The 21,456-nt window shown below is 40.9% G+C and overlaps 2 protein-coding genes and 1 non-coding gene across 5 annotated transcripts in view; 1 reads left to right on the top strand and 2 right to left on the bottom strand.

The window, feature by feature from the left end:
* Positions 1–1,173, bottom strand: part of MAST3 (microtubule associated serine/threonine kinase 3) — a 70,037-nt gene extending 68,864 nt beyond the window's left edge. Inside the window, exon 1 of the mRNA XM_039338493.1 lies at positions 1,039–1,173. Within this exon, the coding sequence (XP_039194427.1) occupies positions 1,039–1,077 (39 nt within the window). The 5' untranslated portion in view covers positions 1,078–1,173. The remainder of the gene's footprint in view (positions 1–1,038) is intronic.
* The window catches only part of IL12RB1 (interleukin 12 receptor subunit beta 1), a 67,392-nt gene that overhangs the window by 15,376 nt on the left and 30,560 nt on the right, over positions 1–21,456 (top strand). For 2 of the 3 annotated variants that reach the window (XM_039338499.1, XM_039338496.1), the window contains exons 4-9: positions 9,080–9,198; positions 15,174–15,239; positions 16,024–16,190; positions 16,873–17,002; positions 18,729–18,901; positions 19,805–19,950. In XM_039338499.1, coding sequence (XP_039194433.1) covers positions 16,127–16,190; positions 16,873–17,002; positions 18,729–18,901; positions 19,805–19,950 — 513 coding nt within the window. In that variant the 5' untranslated portion in view covers positions 9,080–9,198; positions 15,174–15,239; positions 16,024–16,126. Of the gene's footprint in view, positions 1–9,079; positions 9,199–15,142; positions 15,240–16,023; positions 16,191–16,872; positions 17,003–18,728; positions 18,902–19,804; positions 19,951–21,456 lie in introns of those variants that run through there. The other variant, XM_039338500.1, reaches the window with a different exon arrangement.
* On the bottom strand, positions 7,752–7,867 carry LOC120306006. The gene has a single exon (XR_005556149.1). It is a non-coding gene; the product is annotated as a U5 spliceosomal RNA (small nuclear RNA).

The raw sequence follows: 21,456 nt of genomic DNA on the forward strand, positions 1-21,456 counted from the left end.
TCTAAAGTTATTGGCATTTAAAAATATTGCTGTATATACAGCTTCAGGGCTCTGCCTGCTTTGTGTGTGTGTGTGTGTGTGTGTGTGTGTGTGTGTGTGTGTGTGCTTTAATGAACAAATAGCAAAGGACTGAAAAGGATGTGTTCCTGGTGAATATTTACAGAGCAAATATTTTGATGACTTAGTAGGATACATGATCAAAAAATAGTGGATATCAGAGAGCACAAGAGCTGGCTCAGCCACCCTCTCATCTTAACTGAAGTGGCCAAATCTTCCCTATTTCGCTGCTACCCCAGAAACACTGGATTGCACCAAACTCTCAAAGCCACGAAAAAACCAGGAATTTCCTTCCCATTCCTCCAGAATCCCAGCATTTTTCCCTTAGTGGGGAATGCCACAACATTCCCTGCACTTCTGTATGCTCTGTGGCTTTCACCAATTTCTTTCAAGGCGTGTTGTTCATTAGGGCGCAGCCCCGATGGGGAGGAAGCCCCATCAAACCCAGAGACGGCGGAAAGCCACCCAGCGTTTGGAGACAGCCAGAGGCACCCCGATCCCGCCGCCCAACGCAGGAGCCAAGCGGGGATCAAGCGGAAAGAAGAGGACGGAGTTGCTTTTTTTCGCTGCAGCTCACCAGCGCCCCTTACCGCCAGTCGTTGGGAACGTCCGGCCGGCAAGAAACACGCCCCGCTTTTGCAACCTCGTTCTCCCGAGCTCTTCCCGGCGAAAAGATGCACACGCTGGTGGACACACTCGCCCACCCAGCCGCCTTCTCAGTGTCTTCCTTGCACAATCGCCTTGTGTCGCCCCCCCCAGTCAATTGTGCCCCCTCCCTCAAGCACACCCTGTAAAGCGCAGCAGGTCGGTCTGCAGAAAAGAGACAAGGAGGCTGCTGGGGCGCCCAGAGGCTGGTGGTCTTCAGCCAGGAATCAAGGGAGATCCTTTCCTCCCTGGCGTATCTACAAAGGGCTCCGGTTTTCTTAGCTTCTGCCACATCTGTACCTGCCCGCGATGGATCTCCACTCCCGCCCTTCTCACCTGCAGCCCTCGGCGCCTCAAGATGCTGGATTCGTCCATGCTGCCTCCTCTTCCTGCTCCTGCTCCTCCTCCATGCCTCTCCGAGCTCGTCCGCAGGGTAGAAAGTGGTCCCGACGCTTGGAGGAGAGGCCGAGCCGTGCGGGAGGCGGAAATCCCCCGGTCTGCATTGGCTGGCGGGGAATCAGCTGATCTGATCTTTCCCTAGTCGAGAAAACGAGATTTGGAGCTGCCGGCAAGTCAGTCGAGCCCTGCAATAACTAAGGGGGAAGCGACACAGACAGGCGCGAGGCAGGCTAGGGATTGAGAACTGAGATTCCCAAGGATCACAACCATCAGAATCAGAATAGAGCTGGAAGGACCTTGGAGGTCTTCTAGTCCAGCTCCCTGCTCAAGCAGGAGACCCTATACCATTTCAGACAAGTGGCTTTCCAGTCTCTTCTTAAAGAGCTCCAGTGATGAAGCACCTACTTCTGGAAGCAGGTTGTTCCACTGGTTAATTGTCCTCACTGTTAGGAAGTTTCTCCTGAATTCCAGGTTGCTTCTCTCCTTGATTAGTTTCCATCCATTGTTTGTTTTCTTGCCTTCTGGTGCTGTGGAAAATAAGTTGACCCCCTCCTCTTTGTGGCAGCCCCTCAAGTATTGGAATACTCCTAACATGTCACCCCTAGTCCTTCTTTTCTTTAGACTAGCCCTACCCAATTCCTGCAACTATTCTTCATATGTTTTAGATTCCAGGGTTTTAATCGTCCTAGTTGCTCTTCTCTGCACTCTTTCCAAAGTCTCAACACCTTTTTTTGTAACGTGGTGACCAAAACTGGATGCAGTATTCCAGGTGTGGTCTTACTAAGGCTTTATAAAGCGGTATTAATACTTAACGTGATTTTGATTCTATGCCTCTGTTTATGCAACTAGGGATTGTATTAGATTTGTTGGCTGTGGCTGCACACTGCTGGCTTATATTTAAGTGATCCTCCACCAGGACTCCAAGGTCCCTCTCACAGTTACTGTTTTTGAGAGAGGTAGCTAAAGATATCTCAGAGCCGGGTGATCCTCTTTTTGCATCAGTGGGAACCAGGGACTGGTAAGGACGCTGATAGAGAGTTTAACCTACTGGTTAGAGATGTTGGGTTCTTAGCAATAGCATTTAGATTTATATACTGCTTCATAGTGCTTTACATCCCTCTAAGCAGTTTACAAATGTCAGCTTATTTCCTCCAACAATCTGGATCCTCATTTTACCAATTTCGGAAGGCTGGAAGGCTGAGTCAACCTTGAGCCCTTCAGGATCGAACTCCTGGCAGTGGGCAGAGTTAGCCTGCAATACTGCATTCTGACCACTGTGCCACCAGGGCTCATTCTTGAGACATAATAGCCAGTTGGTTGATTTGAAGCTACTTGATTTTTCTCCAACGCTAGGAAGAAGGCAATGGTAAATCCCTTGTGACCAAGGAATCAGCATGGACTTGTCTATGTAGTTATCAGGTGTTAAGATTGCCTCAAAGACACGCACACATACACACACACAAAATACATAAAGAGAGAAAAAGTATGGAACTGAATATAGTTTAAATATGTTAAATAAGGAGAGTAAGAGACTGGGTATGTGTTCTGAAGAAGATTCAGAAAAAGGATCCAAATGCAGGTACTCTGCGACTTAAAACCCCAACTGAGCCCAAATTTTCTCTTGCTAAGTGAGTTGTTAAGTGAATGTTGTCCCATTTTACAATCTTTCTTGCCACAGTTGCTAAGTGAATCACTGCAGTTGTTAAGTTAGTAACATGGTTGTTAAGTGAATTTGGCTTCTCCATTGACTTTGCTTGTCAGAAAATAGCAAAAAGTGATCACATGACCCAGGGATATTCAAACTGCCATAAATATAAGTCAGTTGCCAAGCATCCAAATTTTGATCATGTGACCATGGGGATGCTGCAACAGTCCTGGGTCGCTTTTTTCAGAGGCGTTGTAACTTTGAACAGTCACTAAACCAGGGGTAGGCAATCTTGGCTCTTTGATGACTCATGGACTTCAACTCCCATAATTCCTCAGCCAGCCATGCTGGCTTAGGAATTCTGAGAGTTGAAGTCCACAAGTCATCAAAGAGCCAAGGTTGCCTACCTTGGCACTAAACCAATGGTTGTAAGTCAAGGACTACCTGTATACTGTAGCTTTGTGTGATTGCACAATATATCACAATCCGAATTTGATGGTTTGAGATTACAATTTCTAATATTGTAAGACAGCATAGCCAATGAGAATTGCAGCCTGAATACAGATGAAGGGCAGTAGAAGGAGGGAAGTTGGTTTAGAGTCAGACTCTTGGTGAGCTGACTTAGCATAATGCAGTTTCGGTTTCCAACTCAAAAGCCATCATTTTGAGGAAATGTCTGCCTTCTGAGATCAGATAAGAGCTGCACATTGGTCTTTCAGTAGCCTTCTGGAAATGACAATTACACACACACACACACACACACACACACACACACACACACACCTCCAAATTGTCAGCTCAGGCCAAAGCCCAAGTTTGTTTAAGTTAACAGAACAGAAAAACAGAGTTGGAAGGGACCTTGGAGGTCTTCTAGTCCAACCCCCTGCTCAGGCAGGAAACCCTATACCATTTCAGACAAATGGTTGACCAGTGTTAAAAATTTCCAGTGTTGGTGCTCATGTATTCAACCTCTTCTGATTCTTTGTGACATCATTTCACCAAGACTGTCTGTAACTTGTTTTATTTGAGTTCTCATAAGCTCCTGCTTGAGTCATCAGCCATAGTATCTACCTCCCTTTCTGTTGGATTCTTTTTCAGTTGCCTTACATTTTTTCCAAGCCATAGGATCTTCTCCAATGACTCTTGCTTTTTTTCCCTGTGTCTAAAGTATCTAAGCTTTAGTTTCATTCTTAGTGCTTCCAGTAAGTAGTGTAGTTTTAGTATTGATTCCAGTATTTAGTATTTTTCTATTTACTGTACTTATTAACCTTCCCAATCATTGTACAACAAACTTAAAACTCTCTGGACACTGTACCGGTAGTCCTTGACTTACAACAATTCATTTAGTGACTGCACTGAAAAAAGGACTTGTGATCATTTTTCACATTTAATGACCATTGCAGTATCCCCGTGGTCATGTGATCAGAATTCGGATGCTTGGCAACTGGTTCATATTTATGATGGTTGCAGTGCCCGGGGTCATGTGATCAGCTTTTGTGACCTGCTGACAAGCAAAGTCAATGGAGAAATCAGATTCACTTAACAAGTGTGTCACTAACTTAACAGTTATGGTGATTCACTTAACAACTATGGCCAGAAAGGTCATAAAATAGGACAAAACTCAACTAATGTCTTACTTAGCAACATACATTTTGGGCTCAATTGTGGTCATACGTCGAGGACTACTGGTGCAGCAAAAACAAACAAACATTGATTATTTGTTCTTATCTAGCTAAGGTCATCTTAAAAAATTCCTAGCCCCACAAAATTCTGGAGACTGTGAGTTCTAGTCCTGCCTTAGGCATGAAAGCCAGCTGGGTGACTTTGGGCCAGTCACTTCACAAGATTATTGTTGTAAGGAAAACAGGAGGAGTAAGGAATATTAGGTATATATTTGCCGCCTGGAGTTACTTGTAAATTTAAAAATGCAGGATAAAAATCAAATAAATAAATAAATTCAAAGGCGCATGCAGTTTTTCTAATGACCCAGCTTTCTAGCCTTATGTTACAATTCAGAAAACGATAGCCTTGATAATGCATGCCTTTTTGATAAGTGCAATGTCTCTGCACTGCACTTGACTACAATTTCACAGTCGCCCAAGTAGTAGATTTGTTTTCATTTCATAGCTACAGTTGCCACCCCTGACAATTTTTGAGACTAAGGAAATAAAAGTCTGCTACTACTGCCTGCTGACTGTAGTCGGTTGATGTTGTCAACTGACATATTAGATTAACCAGCCAACTGACATTTGTACTCTTTCTATATCTTCCGTGAGAGATTCCTTGAGTCTTCCTTGTTTTCAGCTGTTAAAGTGGTATTGTAGCATTTCTGGGGTTGCTGATGTGTCTCCTGGCAGTTTTAATTTCAGTGGCTTGCAGTTCAGCCTTTTTCATAATATATTCTGCATGTGTTCAATTAGTAAGTGGGTGTTATACAACCCTGCTGCACTCCTTTCTAAGTCTGAAATGTTTAATTCTTCCATATTCTTAGTCTCAAGTGGCAAAGGATCAAAAGAGTCTGGCAGCCCCTAGAAATTTAATTTAGAAATGGAATATTTTAAACGAATTATGTTATTTGAGGGAAATAGAGAGGAGACAGTGAATGTATTGAGTTGAGTTGTTCATTTATGTTTTTACTTTGGAATGTCTGATTACCCAAACACCACGGTGTGCCCTGAGTACTTTTTCTTAAAAATTAAAAAAACAATAAAATATTTTCAAAAAAAAAGGAGGCTGGCAGCCCCTTTTCTAAGTAATAAATTTAGACAGAAAAGGCTTCAATTTAAAGGCATCAGTTTTCATAAACTGTAATTCATCTGATCAGATATATTTAGTGACTAGACTATAATTGTTGCTTGCTGGCCATCATATATCATCATATTTTTTTGTAAACTGATGAAGTGATGCAAGACCCATATTTGTTGTGGTCTATGCAGTAAAGAGGGCTAGTATAATCAATAAGGCAAAATAGATAATTTGGGGAGCTCCTTTCTCTTTTCTATTACTGCTTGGATGTTAGCAATGTGATCACAGGTTCCCCAATGCTTCTGAATCCAGCTTGTAAACCTAGCAGTTCTTATTCTTTATACTGCTTTTTTAAGGTCCTGATTGCATTTTTTTGAGTATTATCTTATTAACTATGAAATAAGCACAGCTGTTGTCTATGGAGATTCTCAGTCATCCAGGTCATGGTTGTCCCAAAGGTGCTTTTTCAAGCAGCAACCGGACTTTCTTGGTTTTCTTTGAAGATATTTCACTTCTCATCCAAGAAGCTTCTTCAGAAGCTTCTTCAGCTCTGACTGGATGGTGGGGAATGGAAGGATTTATACTCCTTGCAGACAGCTGGTCATTTGCATTCTTTTATAGAGTCGTTGGGGCCACTTGGAGGTTTGTCCATGTCCTCAGGGTCAACTGGGTAGTGCAAAGGAGTGTGGAGCCTTGAAACCTCTTCAAAGAAAAATAAGAAAGTCCAGTTGCCTCTTCAAAAACTGTCTTTCAGACAAGCACAGTTGTTTGGTAGTTTGAGCATTGAAGGTGAAGATTCCTTCTCCGAGTTTGTGGGTTGGTTTCCAAATGTTTCGTTACCAGGCTAGGTAACATCTTCAGCGGAATTTAGGGGATGTCAGTGTTGGTGTTCTTCTATTTATAAGGGCTTCGTGTGGTCAGTGGATCTTGTGATGGGTTAGGTGTGGGTGTGTCAAGTGAGGGTCTTGGGATGGGTCTTTAGTGTTTTTAGTACTTCACTAATGTTCTTAGATATTAGAATATCAATTGATCCTTTCCATCCCTTGATCACTGCCGTGTTTTCTATACTTGCCAACAAACTGTAAGTAGCACTTCATCTGGACTTCTTGTAAGAATAGCTACCGCTTTCTTTTTAAATGCAGGTAGTCCTTGATGTACAACCACATTTGGGACCGGAATTTCTGTTATTAAGCAAAGTGGTTGTTAAGTGAAGTGCGGTTGGTTTTACAACCTTCTTTGCCATATTCATTAGACCAGGGGTAGGCAACCTTGGCTCTTTGATGACTCCTGAACTTCAGCTCCCAGAATTCCTGAGCCAGCATGGCTGGCTCAGGAATTCTGGGAGTTGAAGTCCATGAGTCATCAAAGAGCCAAGGTTGCCTACCCCTGCCTTAGACGAATCACTGTAGTTTTAAAATAAACCAGGTAGTTGTTAAGCAAATTCAGCTTCTCCTGTTGACTTTGCTAGTCAGAAGCTGGCTGGGAAGGTTGCAAATGGTGATCACATGACCCAGGATGATGCAATTTTGATCACTTGACCATGGGGATTCTGCAATGGTTATAAGTGCAAGGAGTTTTTCAGTGCTGTTGCGAATTTGAACAGTCACTAAATGAAGAGTTGTACATTGAGGACTATCTGTATATTTTCTAGGCCCAATTTAACTTCATTTCACTTTCCAGGATGTTCATCTCTAGTTCCAGGGGTGCCCACAGTGTATAGTTTAAAAAATCAAAATGTGTGATGGATATAAACAACAGAACTTCATTTGCACCATTGTAGCTGACATCTTTGTCTTTTTTTTTAACCATACCCTGTGGATATCTTATCTAATTCAGTGTTGGAGAGCAATTGTCCCAGTCAGGAGGAAGGCTTAAGTGGAGAATTAGTCTTGCCCTCTTGTGTTACATAAACACAAGAGGGCAAGGTCTGACCCCCTCCTTTCACAATTGTCTTTGAGCTTTATCTAGTCTTTCCCAGGTGAGAGCTGCCAGTCTAGGGAGAATCCTGTAAAATAGGCATACAACAATAAAGTAGCTAGTTTGAACTCTACATGTATGGGTCTGGCTGTTTGTTCTTGATATTCAATGACAAACCTTTATGTGTATCGAGATCTTTTGCCCAGTTTCATTTATTCCAATCATTCATTCTTCATATCTCCATTTTTGTCTTCTTTGATTTTTTATGATGCTCATTTTTGCATAAAGTTTATTTACTTTATTTATTTATCAAATGTATATGGCCACCCAGCTCATGGAAAGTGACTTGGGTAGCGTAAAGCTTCCAACAAGTAGTTACAAAGTCATATATGTTCCTTTCCATGGAAGTCTTTAGTAAAAGATGAAAATTTTATATGATTCAAAGAGAAACCAGAGTATATGTAATGTTTCCCTCGATTTCTCTATTTTTAAAGTTCTTGTTTTTCCCATTCAACTGTTGGCCTCAGTTTCTTTGCATTGCTTGTGTAGATGTAGATTCCCCGTCGCTTCTTATTCTCTGCAACTCAGTGTTTGACTGAGTAAATTGTTCTCTGTCTTAGATGCCTTTTCTTTCTGTCATTTTTTTTTTCAAATATTTTCAACAGGTCAACAGCTATTTTGCCTTCTTTTGTTTTTTATTGATTTGTTTCAGGATGTTTCTTCCATTTTGATGATGTCTTGAATTTCATTTCAGGTTTCTTCAAGCATTTTATTTATCAAATCCAGTCCATTAAATCTATTTTTAATCTTCATCATATATTTATTTTTCTTTAGTTTCACTTCCAGCCCTCCCCCCCAAATAGCACGTGATCTAAACTGGAATTAACACAGGTCTTGTTTTTGCTGACAAAATAGAAATTTTCCATCTCTGCTCACAGAGTATATAGACAGTTTGATTTTGGTCTTGTCTAACTGATTATGTCTGTGTAGAGATGCATCTTCTAGATTGCTGAAAAAGGGTATTTGCCTTCAAAAATTTGAATTTCCCCAATCTCCTGGCCTTTGGAAAATATCTGGAAACCTGGCTCTATCATCTTGCTTGGGGCTCATGGCAGAGCACACAGCTGTAGAGCTGGTTAGTGCCCTGAATTGTACATTCAGTTTTTAATGTTTTTAACATGTTATTTGCTTTTAAATAACACTGCCCAGGGTCTCTGAGTGGAAGATGGGAGGTTTCTAAATGTCATTAATAGAGATAGATAGTAGGTAGGTAGGTAGGTAGGTAGGTAGGTAGGTAGGTAGGTAGGTAGGTAGGTAGGTAGATAAATAGTTAGATAGATAGATAGATAGATAGATAGATAGATAGATAGATAGATAGATAGATAGATAAGAAAGAGGGAGGGTGGGAGAGATCTCCTGCTTTGCTTTCTATTCTACATTAAATTTCCCAATTATACTAGTTGTTTTTACTTCCAATTTAGAATGAGGATCTTGTTTTTCTGTCCCGTTGAGCCGTTTCCTGGCACTATTTGCTCTGCTGACATTTGTTTCAGTGCCTGGCAATGTCACTAAAGCTGCTGGGTGACTCATTTTGGGTGTGTGGTTGTGCTCTGTCTGGAGATGAAACAGCAGTGATCACTGAGATGCTTTGTTCTTGCTGTGCCCCTGCAGAAATCAAAGCCTCTGTCTAGGACCCTTCAACCTGACACCATCCCAAGAACAGATCTCTCTGTCCAACCCAGCCTGTAGCTCCAATCCTCCTGGAACATTGCTCCTTCCTTGGTTGAGAGGTTGGTCTCCACTGATGAACAGCAACAATACTCAGTTGTGTCAACTAGAAAGCTGCTGGTACTAGATCAGTATTATTTATCTCTGGAGTAGGGAAGGAGAAAAACAGAAAAGTGACTTGGGGTCCTTTGAACATTATAAATGGTACTTTTGACTTCTTTTTTGTAAATCTGTTTCTAATTGTGTGTTTTTAACAAATGCCCAAACACACATCAAATACTGTATTTAAGAAAAGCTCACATAATGTGCCACAGACATAAATAATAAATTGTATCCTCTGTCAGCAATATTGCATGCAACAAAAACAGAAGATGGAGAACTGCAAAGTAATTTATGTTATATGCAGTTTTTAAAATTGATGGCTGTAAGTAAAAAGCAACGGGAAAAAACAAATAAAAAGGGGAAAGGAACAAAATATATACAAATAATTATATGCATACATCCTAGTCTCATCGTTAATTCATCTATGTTGTTATTGTTCTTTTTAAAAATGAATTAGTATTGCTATTGCTGTGGCATAAGCTTTACAGAGGTGGGTGGAAATGAGCTTTCAAAAGATGGGATTTAATATAATATTAAGAGTTATTTTTAATGTGTCTTTTATTCTTGTTTCTTTCTCCTTTCTGTGACCACTAATTGCTACTTCAGTAGTTTTATACTAAGCTTTAAACTTCAAGGATCATTTCTCATTTCTGTTTGGATTGTTTTATTTTTAATACAGTTTCTCTTTTTTTTTCAAATACCAAATTCTACATATTTTAACTGGCCTATATGTTAGATTTAAAAGAATTTGCTTGAATTTGATTAGACCTGTTATGAATATTTTCATATCCTCTAGTTTTGGTCTTCCAAACATATAACCCCAGGAAGATTTCTCTTTTCTAGTGTTATGCCAGATTGATTCTTGCCATTGTTAGAGTGTTTGTATGATCGTGCCAACCCACTGTGTTTAAACTGGGTAAATGACAAATGCAATTTAAATCCTCAACTTACAACCACTCATTTAGTGACCATTCTAATTTACAACACCACTGGAAAAAAATGACTTATGGCTGTTGTTCACACTTACAACCGTTGCAGCATCTCCATGGTCACCTGATCAAAATTTGGACGCTCGGCAACTGACTCATACTTATGACGGTTGCAGTGTGCTGGGGGTCATGTGATCTGTCTGTGCGACCTTCTGACGAGCAAAGTCAATGGGGAAGCCAGATTCACTTAACAACTGTGTGAGTAACTTAACAACTGCAGTGATTCACTTAACAGCTGTGGCAAGAAATGTCATAAAACGGGACAAAACTCACTTAACAAATGTTTCCCTTAGCAACATAACTTTTGAGCTCAATTGCGGTCATAAGTCAAGGACTTACCTGTAATTCACTTTCAATTCAATTTACCCTTAGGCAAGCGCAAAGTAATATTTGATTAATTAAGTGCCATCAAATCAATAACCACTCTTAGTGACACGCAGATTATTTTCCATGACAATCTGTCTTTAGTCTTTCAGGTCTTCCAACAGACACCCCCCCCCCCAATCTCCACTATTACTGAGTCCATCCGTCTTACTGCTGGCCACCCTCTTCTTTTTTCTTCTACCTCTCCCAGCATTAGAGCCTTTTCCAAAGAGTTGGGTTTTCACATAATGAATCCGAAGTAGAATAATTTGAGCCTGGCCATTTGTGCCTTTTTATCAGACCTTCGGGAATGGGTTATACCAGAGGTCCCCAACCATGACAACTTTAAGACTTGTGGACTTCAACTCCCAGAATTCCTCAGCCAGCTTGGCTGGCTGAGGAATTCTGGGAGTTGAAGTCCACAAGTCTTAAAGTTGCCAAGGTTGGAGACCCCTGGGTTATATGCTGAGACTAAAACCTCCAATTTCACATATACGCTAACAGAGCTTGAGCAGTCCGCATCTACTCAGGGGAGAGATCTCAGGATCACAGTGAATAACTTCAAGAAGATGTCAGCACAGTATGCAGCAACTGCAAAAAAAAAAAAAAAAAGGACAAATGTTATGCTAGGAATCAGGAGTATTTGTGCTGGTGTCTTCAAATCAATGTCAACTCCTGCTGACTGCCTGGACAGGTCTGTGCAGTTTTCTTGGTAAGATTTCTTGCAGAAGTGATTTGCCATTGCCTCCTTTTTAGAGCTGAGAGAAAGTGACTGGCCCAAGGTCACTCAACTGGCTTTGTACCTAATTTGTGGAACCAGAACTTACTGTCTCTCAGCTTCTAGCCTTTTGCCTTAATCACAACACCAAACTGGCTCTCTCTTTCATCAGGAATGGGACCAAGAATAAACATGCTATCACTCTAATGTTCTTATATGAATATAGGGGATATCCACATCTGGGATGCTGTATACAATTCTGATTGCATACAATTCTATTGTAAGGATACAATAGAGCTGGAAATGTGCATAAGAGGGCAACTGACATTAAGAGCAGGTGCAAACACCTTCCAAAAGACAAGCTAATTCTTTTGGAATTATTTAGTTTGGGGGAAAAATTGAAGTGGGACATGATTAAGGGCTATATAATCACGCAGAGATGAAGGAAATTAATTGGGAGAGATTTATCTTAATAATAATAATAATAATCATAGGCTCCTTGGGTGTAATCCCAAAACAACTGGAGCACCACTTGAACACCATTGGCATTGACAAATTCGCTATTAGTCAATTGCAAAAGGCGGTCTTATTAGGAACTGCTTCCATCCTGCGACGATATCTGTAATACCATCAAACATCCACATCTGCCTATCCCAGGTCCTGGGTAAGGACTCGATAGGTAGACAAAATGCCAAATCCAGTCTGAACATCTGGCTGACTGTGTGATGATCGATAATAATAATAATAATAATAATAATAATAATAATAATAATAATAATGTTGGAAGGGACTTTGGACATCATCGAGTCCAACCCCCTGCTGTAGGGAAGTTGATTGGAAGGAGATTTAGAACAGAAATCACTCTGTTTCACAGTTTAGAATTAAACTCCAACATTCATTCCCTCTAGATGCAGTGACAGATGGCTGCCAACCCGGATGATTTTAAAAGATAATTGGATAAATTCATGAAGGACAGGCCTATCAAGGGCTATGTGCTGGACCAGTATGTAACCATCTGGCCAGAGCATATATTAGCTTAAGTACTATGTTAGAGCATTTAGCATTTACAGGGTTAATGTTGTATCCTTAAAAGAACTGTATGTTAGAGTATTTAGCATTTCAAGGGTTAAACACTGTTTCCTTAAGAGATGGCTTATGGGGAATGTAGTTCAGGTATTAGTTAATCCTGTAGCTTATCTAGACAATGGGAGGAGTTAAAAACTTATTGCAGGACATCCTGTTACGTGCCAGGGTTGTAAAATCCCTTTGTACATGCATGGAGGGCATCTGTAACCACGTTCAGCTGATATGGAGAATTATCACTTTTTATCTATGAAAATGGACAAATATGCAAGACCGGATGTATCTACAGCATAGTAAGTCTTTGCTTAGAATTCCTGGACAATAAATATTTGTTTTAAAATCATTTTCATTGAGTTTATGCTATCTGGACCAGAACTACAAGGCATCTTAGTTCAGGTTCCAGAATAGGCTATTTGTCTTGATGTTTGAATGCTCCTTTAAGGGGATGGGGGCAGCATGCTTCCAATTTCAAGGGGCAACAGTGGGAAAGGAAGCATTTTTCTTGCCCTCAAGCACCAGAGAGGTAACTGTTTAGCTAAGCCAGAAAACAATTGACAGGAGCAAAGGATCAGGACCATATGTTTAGTTGCAACATAGAAGTTTCTTTTTTTATTATTATTATTTACTTTTATTTATTTATAACATAAAATGTGAAAATACAAAAGCAAATAGTAGGGGACAACAGTAGAAAAAAGGAAAACGAAAAAGGTGTGAAGAAAGGGAGGGGAAGAGACAAGCGGGATCGACTTCCGATTCTCTCTGTTGCAGTAAAATCAGACATTAAAATCAAATCTCAACTTTTTACATTTTGTAGTGGTATGCACTAACCCAGTGGTGGCGAACCTATGGCACGCGAGCCAGAGGCGGCAATCAGAGCCCTCTCTGTGGGCACGTGTGCCGCCGCTGCCAGCACCTTGTGCAGCTCCATTAGGCTGCTGCTGCCACCCGGGGCGGCAGCTGCACCCAGCACAAAGGAAGCGAAGTGGCCAGCTAGCAAGCTCGAGTAGAGGTGGTAGAGCCTGCCCACACCCAGCAAGCCAAAGGCCACCCCAAGCAGGGAAAGCCAGATCCTCATCGGCGCCATGACCCCCCAGTCCCAACTAGGATTGCATGCCTCCCCCCATCTATACTGGGCCTCCTGCTGACCGCCCCACCCACCAGAGACCCCCTGGATCTCCCCCAACCCTGCCTGGACCCACAGGCGTCCCCCCCATGAGCAGCATCGAGGTGGCCATGCCCACCCCAGCCACGCTCACCCAGTCTGCCATGACAATCGCAGCCATGCCCACCCAGTGGGCCACACCCCCATGCCCCCCTGAGGACACCACAATGCCCTGGCACTTTGCGATAAATAAGTGGGTTTTGGGTTGTGGTTTGGGCACTCGGCCTCTAAAAGGTTCGCCCTCATTGCATTAGCCATTTCTGTATCGGCAAATCAGTCTAATCGGTAAAACCCAAAATCATGATATCATTTTTTTCCACTTCAAGTACAAAGTCCAGAAGCAGTTTCCAAGTAGAAACAAAAGTTCTTACATTCTTTTCTTTTATCAGCATAGTCCATTTGGCCATCTCTGCTAATTCCATCAGCTTTTATAACCCTTCGTCCATGGTAGGAATCGAGGCATCTTTCCACTTTTGTGCAGAGAGCAATTTTGCTGCCGTCACCATATATAAAATCAGAGTTCCAATTTTTTTTCCCAGTTCTCTTTCCATTAGGCCCAGAAGGAAAGTTTCTGGTTTAATCTTTATGTTCACTTTATGAAGAAGAGTCATTTGAGCCTATATACAAGAATCTAGTCAACTGCAGGTTGTCCTTGACATGTGACCACAACTTAACCCAATATTTCTGTTGCTAAGCAAGATGGGGGGGTTGCCTTATTTTACAGCCTTTCTTGCCACAGTTGTTAAGTGAATCACTGCAGTTGTTAACAGTATCATGGTTGTTAAGTGAATCTGCCTTCCCCATTGACTTTGCTTGTCAGAGTCACACAAGGGGATCACATGACCCTGGGACACGGTAACTGTCATAAATATGAGTCAGTTGCCAAATGTCTGAATTTTGAACACATGACCATCGGGATGCTGCCATGGTGCATGTGAGAAAAGGTAATAAGTCAGTTTTTTCAGCGCCGTTGTAACTTCGAAAGATCATTAAGCGTAAGTTGAGGACTATCTGTAACAGCGCTAAATTGGTAAGGACTCTAAGCTGATGACACATTTAATTCCGCCTCTCAGCTCTGCATTCTCCTGCATGTATAAATATAATAAATGAATAAACATGAGCTACCCAAAGTTGCTTGATAGTGAGATGAGTGGCATATAAGTTTAATAAATAATACATTAATAGATTAATAAACAAAGTGCGCCATTGGCTGATATGGTCTCTTGTAGTTCCAGTGGACCAATATATTCTCCCCACCAAGAACACAAGTGAATAAAACTGTTTTCCTCCCCCCCCCACCCCGGTAATTGGGACAGGAAAGTGTGGGAAAATCTGACTCACTTCAGCTACTCACCCCATTTCTGACCTAGATAAGACGTTTTGCAAAGACTGACAAATTCGAGGGATGTGGCTTTCTATCCACTACAAGGTGGGGCTTCCCCCCACTCTTGAAAAAAAAACACTAGTGTAAATTGAGAAAATGTTTTCCTTTTCTTACCAAAGGAAAAACATTGATTATTACAGGAATCTTTCTTCTGCTTTCTTAAAAGATAACACTGAGAACATAAAATTTGTTATCTCTGTGTTTTTTCACAGAGTACCCTTTGTTTTATCTTCCAGATAGCTCAAGATTAACCTGGTATATAAGCAAGGTTGGGAAAGAGAAGATTATAAAATATGAATGCAGTTGAGTATTTATAATACATTTGACCAGAGCATGTAAAGAACTGACTAGTTTATTAGCACATGATTGGCTTGATTAGTTTTTTGTGGCTTAGCATGTTGTGTGAATCCAGTCCCTTTGGTTAATGGCTCCATGTGTTGTGCCACCACAGAATTCAGCAACCAGGCAAAGTATATATTATGACTGCAGCTTACAAACCATGAAAATTAGATTATTAATCTTAACCTTCCACAAAACAATGGTTGTTAACACCATTGCATGCATCTGCTAAAAGGGGATCATAATTCAAAGCCTGCACACAAATCTGATTCCAGTTTGTTAATCTCTTTTTTGGCTTTTAAGGTGCCACAAAACCTTATATCCACGGGCCAGAGATATGCAGGCTAAGACATTGATGAAGTTTGTGCATGATAAGGTTACTAAATGAAACCTCACAACTCAGAAGTAGTCTATGTCAACCCAGAGCGTATGAAAGTTGTTCTAGGTCTCACACTAGTAGGTTTTCCTTGTGAGAAAGAAGAAGCAAAGCTGTTTCTGCAAATTAGCTCACATGGTATGCACAAACATCATCCTTCATGAAAGAACTCAGACCTATGCATGTATGTGTGTGTGTGCTGCTGAGTCAATATGTTCTGTGGTTAACGCTTTGCTGGAAGCAAAGTGAAAGAGAAAATCAGAAAAACGTGCACAGCTCTCCATGAAAGTGCCTTGAGTGGAGAGACCATTGAGTTGAATCAGGCAAGGGAGGCCCTACTTGTCAGATCAGGTGTATCTGCCTCCCATCAGGAGCCAGGGGCAGACTTCTCTGCAAGGGACGATAGACCCCCGCAATAACCAGCACCTCTAGGAGGAGAGAAACACCCATCACTCAAGCTGGAAGAAACTGAATATGGTACAAGTTGTCATTGCAGTGGTGGTGATGGTGTGGTTGGCTGCACCAGAACTCTTGAGCGGTAAGTTTATCTCATTTGAGGGAAGACCAGAAAGCAATAAAGCCAGCCATGCTGATACAGAAACCATAGCTTCCTTTCATGCTTTCAAGTGTTCTTCCTTAATCTGCCATCTGCTATGAAATAGAAATGTGGGAGAACTGGACTGCATATAAATAAATACCTAAAATAAATTTAGAATAACTTTCTCATCTGCTTGGGAGTTTCCTTAAAAAGATATAGGGAGGAGGAATAAGGAGAATGCAAAACTCCTCGATTTAAAGTTTTGCCATCTTATCCGTTTTTCTGCATATCAGTGTTATTCAAATAAATCTGGGCAGCTAACTCAAATATGTAACTGTAAAAAGAGCAGAAATTTAGTAAACTTTCCATTCATTAAGTAAAGGGTTATAATCTGATGTTACGGTTTCTGCTTACTGTAGATATTATCTTTAGCTCTCTTTGGGGCTTTGGGGTGTGTGTGTATGTGTGTCTGTGTGTGCGCGTGCGCGTATGTGTGTCTGTGTGCATGTATTAACGTATTTTTAGTTTGCATTTTTGTGGATGTTGTTTGACAATTGGCCAAAGTGAGCTGTATTCTATGGGAAAAGCAGGATAAGGGTGGCCCTAAATAAATAACACCTTACATTACTACTTCCTAATTCCAAGATTTCCAGGAATATCATTCTTTGTCCTATGTTTGCAGATCCTGGCAATTGTGCTCCCCAGAATTTGATTTGCTACAAGCCCTGCTGTGAAGCATCCTTCCACTGTCTTATGAACTGCTCCTGGGAGACTGGATGTAAAGAAGATGTCAACTACATCCTCAACTTTAGGTGAATGCTGACCCAAGCCTGTTGATGCTCTGTTATAAATTTCCCTCTCCCTCCCTCTCTCCCTCCCTCCCTGATTTAGTGCATATATTGAAAATGACTCCATGGTACATTATATATATATATATACAGTATATCTGATCTGGTGGCCGTTGCTCCTGTTCCTGGCAACAAATTCCCTGCTTTAATTATGCATTGTGTTAAAAAAAAATACTTTTATTACTCCTGATTCCAGTCTATACTTGCTGATCTTGGATTCTTGGGACGGGGGTGAGGATGTATTTCTTTATTCACATTTTATAACTTTTTTCTCGCATCCTCCTGAGGCTAAAGAGCCATAAATACTTTTAAGGCAGTGCTGTGTTGAGTACATTGCCAACCTGTATTTAATTAATTTTCCCTGTTTAAAATTTTTATTAGTTTGTCAGAATTCAAAATGCAAAGAAAATGAGAATAATGGGAAACTAGAGGAGGAAAAAGGGGAAAGTGTGGGGTAGAAGGGGAAAAAGAAAAAAAAAGACCTTGATGTATTTAATTAATCTTTTGTAACTACAACCAGAACTTTCACATTCATCAGAAAGTGCAGCTGGTTTTCACATACTGAATAGTGCAAAAGCCCGTGTTTATAGTAAATAACCCTGAGTGGACTGGGGCCATTTCAATGTTCACCAGTGGTCCCATATAGAATCTTAAAACTTACCTATCTTTATAACTAGTCTTTTCCAAGCACTCATTATAGCAATATCATGCTCTGGATGCCTACCCAGAAAGAAATTGGAGGGTTGGGAGCTGAAGGTTGACCATTTCAAGCTTAGAGCCAGTTTGGTCTAGTGGTTAAGGCACTAGGCTACAAAGTGGGAGGCTGTGAGTTCTAGTCCCACCTTAGCCGTGTAAGACAGCTAGATGACCTTGGGCCAGTCACTTTTTCTCAGCCCAATTCATCTCACAAAGTTGTTGCTATGGAGAAAATAAGATAAAGAAGATATATTGGATAGGTTTGCCACCTTGAGTTGTTTATGAAAAAAAAAATAAAGACGGGATACAAATTTAAAAAAAAATAAAAATTCACTTCAGAAGCATTCTCTTCCCTCTGGCATGACTTAAAAGGTGCCCCTGCTTTGATGCTTCAAAGATGGCCAAACCAACCTTCTCTAAGAGAACATTCAAACACACTGGGTCTATTGGAGCTTTTAATAGTCTTGTCTATTATTCCATGAATGGATTTTTTGATTTTATTTCTATTATCGCTCATTTCTTGTAAACTGCTGAGAATTGGAAGCTAGGCTATACATCAGTTTTGCAAAAGAGGAAAACAAACCAGCATGATAAAGAAAGAAATTCTGACTGGGAAGTTTTTTTCTCCCACAATATAAGAGATTTTGTTGCCAGATGGCTACTTTTCTCAGGTTGCTATCGAAGCATTCCTTTTTCTTGCTTTAGTGCAGGGTTTCTCACCCTTGGCAACTTTAAGATGTGTGGACGTAAGCATGCCGGGGCCAGAGAACCCCAGGAGTTGAAGTCCATATTGTACATCTTAAAATACTGACTGAAGACAAGAGCTGTAACTCCGTGGTGAACAGATGACATTATCTAGTTTGGTAATGAAACGTCTGCAAGAAAACCACTAAACTAGGAGAGCACTAAGGACCCCACATTTTAAAGTTGTCAAGGTTGAGAAACACTGCTTTAATAGCTAATCAAACTTCTCTTTCCCCTTTCTCACCCACAGGGATCAAACAGAAGGGAAGAAAAAGACATTTGAGGTTGAAAAGGCCACCCACTTTATTTTTAGCACGGACACGTTCTACGCTCTAAGAAATGTTACTGTCTGGGTAGAAAGCGTGCCTAGGGACGGTCCTCCTCGGGTCTCAAAAAATCATACACTGCTGCTCAAGGAAGCCAGTAAGTTAAAAGAAGCCAAAACGTGAACTTCCTACAGCACGAAGTATCTCTCATTACAGTGTTTCTCAACTTTGGAAGTTTAAAGATGTGTGGACTTCAACTCCCAGAATTCCACAGCCAGCCTTACTGGCTGCAAAATTCTGGGAGTTGATGTCCACACACCTTCAAACTGCCAAGGCTGAGAAACACTGCCCTGCTGTATTCTAATGCTCTTGATTCTGCTTCTGGCCACATTTTGGGACAAACAGAAAGGGCAGCTTTAGGTGTTTTTTGGGGGGTGCATGTTGCAAGGTGAAAGGGAAAGTTTGGAAATTGGAATTTGGGAAATTCTACTTGTGAATGAGTTGTTGTGGGCATGGCCAGGGATGAACTAAAGAACTAAAACAGTTGCAAACCCCACAAGTCCAGCTTACCAGAAGACAAACTGTTGAGGTGGCTCCTTATTCACCTTTTCAGCTTATGGTGGGTAACATGATTCCAAAGACAGCAGCTAGGGATATCTAAGAGTTGAAAATAAGTACGATTCCGCTTCATTTTGGAACAATTTTTTATCATAGGTAGAGAAAATTGTGGGTATTATGAATTTCACTTTACCAACACAGACATTTTTGAATGCCAAGCTCAGACACTGCACCAGTGCGATCTTAGCACATCAGTGGAACTGGAAGGCTGGCTGGCTGTCCCTGGGTGATATTCATAATTGTTGTTCCTAAGCCCTCAATAAAAAGGATGGTGAAAATGAGCAGATGAGCTGAACTAAAATAAAAAAAACCCTAAGGGATTATGGGAGGGGAGAGAAAAATTAGTGTACAAAAATGACTGAAGGGGCCTAGTATCTTGTGTTTATAGTCTTGCACATCTGTCTCTTACTAAGTAGCCTCAGCTGTTGTCTTTTCATTCCAGTAAAATTTAATCCACCATCAGCCAAGTCTATCAGCATTTCTAGATCGAAAGGTATCCTGACCTTGAAATGGCCTGGATCCAGCACTTGTCGCTCTACACTAAACCAAGTCAGGATAAGTCAGTTCCACCATACAAACTGGACACTGGTAAGTTGTGTGTAAACATTCGAAACAATGGCCATGTTTGATGGTGTCCACCAAGCTTCTCTACCTAGGCAGGCAAGACTTGCTAGCTTTGGATTCAACCACCTCTATTCAACCACACAGCTAGAGGGATTTAAATTATTTAAAAGAAACAAGACTAAATAAAAGAGAAGGTGGAGTTGCTCTCTCTATAAGAGATAACTACATCTCTACAGAAATAGAGCACAACAATGATGAAAACTGTCTTGAATGCATTTGGGCCAATATAAAAAGGGGGGGGGGAAATGTGTATACTATAGGCTACCCAACCAAACAGAGGAAATAGATGAACTTTTTGCTAGTCAGTTAACTAAGATATGTAGGAAGCACATCACAATATTGATGGGGGACGGACTTCCGGTGGTTGAAGCGGTGGAGATGGCGGCTACTTTGTAGCCGTCCTCCTGAGAAGGTGTCAGATCCGCGGAGCACAGCGTTTACCAGCTGGCCCGCGGCTCGCAATCCCCTTCCCGGGCGAAGGGAAGGGGTAGAGATTGCATGAATAGAGGTAGAACCTCTTAACTCTCCCTGGATTTTTATTTTTAGGGGGAGAAAGAGGTTCCCTCGGAGTTCATTGCTTCTCCGCCTCTCAGCTGTCTTTGTTTCTTCAGAAACAAAGCGAGACGCCGCTACCATCTCCGAATATACAGAAACCGTGAGTAATCTTAAACCGGACAGAACTGTTTAAAGGATTTTATTTATAGTTTAGTTTTATTTTATTTTTTTTTTCTAGTTTATTTAGTTTATTTAGTTTGTGCTGATTTTTTTTTTATTTTTTCGAGCTTTCTTTTTTTTTTGGGCGGAAAAGTGAGAGTGAAAGTAAAATGGCGTTTTGAAACTTTTTTTTCTTTAGAAGACGGTTCGGCTGAATTGTTGTTTAATATTGCTTTTTTTTTACTTTATTCTATTTTATTTTATTTTTAATTTTTTCTTGGACTACTTATTTTTATTGGTACTTTTAAGAAGAAAGGAAGATAAATTAAAATGGCTTCAAAACGACAACCAGCTACTGCAGCCTCTAAAGTAACTTCTTCTCCTGCTACTTCTACTGTGCAGCAACAACTTAAAATAATACCTTCAGTGCAGCAACCTAAATCTACTCCACCTTCACCTCCCCCATCTGGCACATCAGCACAAGACATTAAAGAAATAATGGTAAGTGCTGTCTCACAGTTTAGGGAGGAAATGAAACAACGTTTGGATCAGAATAAATCTGAAACTAAGGAGGAAATGAAGAAAGAGATGAAGGAGCTTTTAGAACAGAATAATGCTATTTTGAGGGATGATATACTTTTAGCTTTATCTGGAATGGCCTCAGTGGTCGTGAAGCTGGACTCCAGAGTAGAGGAACTTGAAGAAACAGTTGAACTTCTGGATTATAAATTTCAAGATATGGAGAAAAAAGTGGAGGCTTCACAAGATGATATTCTTATGTTCCAGTACAGACAGATGGAATATGCTCTGAGAATA

Source organism: Crotalus tigris, unplaced genomic scaffold, assembly GCF_016545835.1.
Source record: "Crotalus tigris isolate CLP2741 ecotype Arizona unplaced genomic scaffold, ASM1654583v1 scf7180000017701.1507938, whole genome shotgun sequence".
Taxonomy (NCBI): domain Eukaryota; kingdom Metazoa; phylum Chordata; class Lepidosauria; order Squamata; family Viperidae; genus Crotalus; species Crotalus tigris.